At 34.5% G+C, this 4,097-nt stretch overlaps 1 protein-coding gene across 3 annotated transcripts in view; it reads right to left on the reverse strand.

Annotated features, from left to right (window-relative positions):
• Positions 1-4,097, reverse strand: part of LOC107575436 (endoplasmic reticulum metallopeptidase 1) — a 27,373-nt gene that overhangs the window by 247 nt on the left and 23,029 nt on the right. Inside the window, exons 11-15 of one of the 3 annotated variants that reach the window (XM_016261813.1) lie at positions 3,557-3,709; positions 2,625-2,827; positions 2,436-2,551; positions 517-680; positions 229-439 (exon numbers count right to left, since the gene is read on the reverse strand). In XM_016261813.1, the coding sequence (XP_016117299.1) occupies positions 263-439; positions 517-680; positions 2,436-2,551; positions 2,625-2,827; positions 3,557-3,709 (813 nt within the window). In that variant the 3' untranslated portion in view covers positions 229-262. Of the gene's footprint in view, positions 1-162; positions 440-516; positions 681-2,435; positions 2,552-2,624; positions 2,828-3,556; positions 3,710-4,097 lie in introns of those variants that run through there. The other 2 variants (XM_016261814.1, XM_016261812.1) reach the window with 2 other exon arrangements.

Below are 4,097 nucleotides of genomic sequence, written 5' to 3' on the forward strand. Positions count from 1 at the left end.
GTGTGCGTGAGTGTGTGTGAGAGCGTGTGTGTGTGTGTGAGTGCATGTGAGAGTGTGTGTGTGTGTGTGTGTGTGAGCGTGCGTGTGCGTGAGTGTGTGTGAGAGCGTGTGTGTGTGTGTGAGTGCATGTGAGAGTGTGTGTGTGTGTGTGTGTGTGAGCGTGCGTGTGTGTGTGTGAGGGTGAGTGAGTGTGTGTGTGTGTGTGTATATGAGTGAGCGTGTGTGTGAGTGTGAGTGAGTGATGGGGGTCCGCTCGTGTCCCTCAGTATCTGTACATGTGATAGGTGCTGACCCAGGACGATGGAAAGGCCCAGGCCGGGAATCTCTTCAGTAAAGACTCCAGCTGCTCCGAGTGTCGGTCCGGACCGAAGAAGTAATGAGACGAGACGGCCAGAGAGATCAGCCCCTCGTCAGGAGGCACGTCTGAGGATTCGTGCGGCTGAAAGAGCAGAAACACACACAGACTCAGACACAGACGCTTTGGCTCTCCTCTGGTTACACACCTGTCAAACTCACCTGGATCTCAAGCCAGAAGCTCCAGGCCGGAGCGTCGAGGCCGTGAGAGTAGAAGATGAAATACTCTCCGCTCAGGTCGAACCGCGGCGTCCCGTCACCGAATGACCAGCCCATCAGAGACGCGCCGGCGTGAGGACGCAGATACAGAGACATGTGACTCGGACCTGAAAGAGAACAGTGTGTTTGTGACTCTGATCTAAATCAGTCACACTCAAACAAAACATTGGCTGGATTATTAAATGCGGATTTAATTTGAATCTCAAAATTCAACAAAACAAAAAAAGCACATGTATATTTAGAAAGCAGTTGAAATAATAAAGTCATTCATTCATTCATTCGAAAAATTAGTAAACGATCTGCAAAAATCAGTAAAGCCGAAAGTGCATGATAAAGTTTTTGTCTCCCAAAAGAAAGGATTGACTCTGAACAGCTGAAACGAGTCGTCAGTCATTTCTGACATGCGCTGGATGCGGTAGACCAATCACAACAGACCGGGCCATCTGACCAATCAGAGCACAGCAGGCTCACGGAAAGGAGGGGTTTACGGAGACTGAATCTCAGAACTGCTTTGAACAAATCGTTTGAGTATCATTGGAAAATGAGGTGATATTAAATGCATATTTTGAGAAAACGAAAGTGTTTTTTGATCTTGCATGCATGTAAACCTATTGTAGGAGACTCCCAAAACAATATTAGGAAGCTTAAAAATGGCAGAATGGGGCACTTTAATACATTTATTTTATATTAAATTACAAAATACAATTATAAAACTGTAAAAAAAAACAACTTTTAAATATTTTAATTTAAACTTGTTTATATGGAAATGTTCGTCATATTTATAAAACTATCTAAAAATATTAAAATTTGCAATACAATATTTTAAACTAAAAGCTTTTTTGATTATTGAATTATCAACTCATTATTTTTGATAATCGATGTATATATATATATAATTTATTTGATATTCAATTACAAAATAAATGATATACAATTAGAAAACTGTAAAAAAAAAACTTTATTTGTAATTTGTACTTGTTTATATGCAAATATTTGTCATTTATAAAAAAGCAAAAAAAATTAAAATTTGCAATATATTTTAAACTAAAAGCTTTTTTGATTAAATTAAACCGTCATTATGTTTGATAATCAATGTATATTTATTTACATATAATAAATGTGATTATATATATATATATATATATAAATAAATATATATTTAATACCACACACACACATATATATATATATATATATATGATATATGATATAAATATGACTATATATTATTAAATAATCCATATATATATATATATATATATATTATATATCATGTAGGTTTTGATATATCAGGTATGTTTACATTATAAAATTATATACTAACTAAAATAAAAAATATAGACAATTTAAATTGAAATATTAAAATAAGTAAAAATGTAAATATTAGTTGTGTTTGTTATATATGCAATATATTGTTTGTTATATATTGCATATATAACAAACTAGTTTAAAAAATAAAAATAGTTGTAATATAATATTTCAAAGTAAAGGCAGTTTTGAGTTATCGACAATCATTACTATTTTTGATAATGCACACATATATATATATGTCAAATGTTTACACTTTTATTAGCATATATTTATATATATTATACAATTATAAAACTAGTCTGTAAATGTTTGTAATATAATATTTAAAACTAAAAAGTTTCAGTAATTTAAAAAAATGCTTTTGAAGAATAAAGTTAGACACTATTATTATTTTTTATTTTATATATGACATTTATTAACTTTTTTTTATTTTTATGAAATTTGTTTTAACATCAGTTTTATGTTTTATAAAAATAACGTTATCAACAGTCATTATTCTATATTTCATGAGGATCCTTTCCCTTCATGATGAAATGACCCTGAACTCTCACCTTTGGCCTCGAAGCTCATTTTAACGGTTCCCCATTCAGTGTCCTGTCTGGATAAGAGCCGGAACTGCAGCGGAGCTTCAGGAGACACTTCAGGAGCAGGAAGATACCAGTTCTTCCTGACATCAGAGAAAGACGAGCGTTAATGAGCTGAAGCACAGCGAGAGCGTCAGGGATCTCGGTTCGACTCACTTGACGAGGGCTTTGACCGGCAGGAACCATGGGAAGCCGCAGTAGGGCAGCTGCTCGGAGCAGCGCGAGCGGATGCTGTCGTTGATCTGCGGGATGTGAGGCGTGATGTGCTGCATGCCGCTGTAGTCCAGACTGTTGATCCATAACCCGGAGTCGGAGCGCTCCACCGTCCCGTCCAGAGCGTGCAACACGCGTGTGCTGTGCTGAAATCATCAGGGTTCACTGGATTTAGACACGGTTCTACTGAACAATTCATGTAAAGTGCTCAAACAAATAAGCTTAATATTTCTGCTTTATAAACCAGGCTAGAAGTATTTTGGATTTATTTTTATATTTTCCATTTTCATTTTGATGTGTCATTATTATATTATATTATATTATATGTTGTTTTCTTGCGTGTTGTGCCATTCATTTAAGCGAATTAAAATTATTAACAGTATTTATACATAACATATATAACAGTATTTATAACATATTAACATATATAACAGTATTTAAAAATAAATAAATATTAAAATATTAAATTATGGTATTTCTTTAATAAGAATCAGAAATAATGAGAATTACAAAACAAACTAAATGAATTAATATTAAAAATATATATAAATCATAGCATTTCATTAATAAAAAATAAATAAATTTAAGTTTTAGTCATTTTTGTTGTGTTTTTCTATATATTATAAACTTGTTTCTTATTTTTAATTAAAAAAAACAGTTTTTATTTATTAAGCTTGTGTTATTTTTATTTCAAATTTAGTATTAGTTATTTTAGTACAAAAAGGTAAACTAAATTAAAATGAAAGAAAGCTGTCTTGGCAACTAGAAAATAAGCTTTTATATATATTTGATTGAAAATAAATGTGGAAGTAAATTCCGAATGATGAGGCTGCAAAGAATCAGTGGCTCTAAAGCGAGATCAGTGATGGTGGCACCTGGACAAAGATGCGTTTGGGTCGCGGGCTGGACGGGTCAGCAGAATATGGGAAGAACAGACCACAGCAGACCAGAACAAACATCAGCACAAACACTGATCCCAGACCAGCCAAGATCCGCCTCGTACTGCAGGTCAGATAGATGAAATGCATCTGTAGAGAGACAGAGAGAGAGAGATTTCCATCAAATTGAGTGACCCCAACTCTTACCATTTTAAAGCCCTTAAAAACCATGAAGTGAACCCTGAAAAAAGTCCCCTGATTCAGATGGTCCTGAAGCTGCAAAAACAGACTAACATGACTAACAACATCCAGCATCAGGACTCTGAAATATTCATTCACAAAATTCGGCCCAACCAAATTATAAAAGCACAAAGAGAAAATGATCTAACCTATTGGACTGAAACAACAGAAAAACAAAGTAAACTTGAATGTTATTTGGCCCTAAATAGAGATTACACTGCTGACTGAGCAGCCATACTCTGACTCTAGAGATGGGCAGATATCCACAGCACTGGCTGCCCAGAGAGAGCCGCATCTG

This window comes from Sinocyclocheilus grahami, unplaced genomic scaffold, assembly GCF_001515645.1.
Source record: "Sinocyclocheilus grahami isolate Dianchi unplaced genomic scaffold, SAMN03320097.WGS_v1.1 scaffold2639.1, whole genome shotgun sequence".
Taxonomy (NCBI): Eukaryota; Metazoa; Chordata; class Actinopteri; order Cypriniformes; family Cyprinidae; genus Sinocyclocheilus; species Sinocyclocheilus grahami.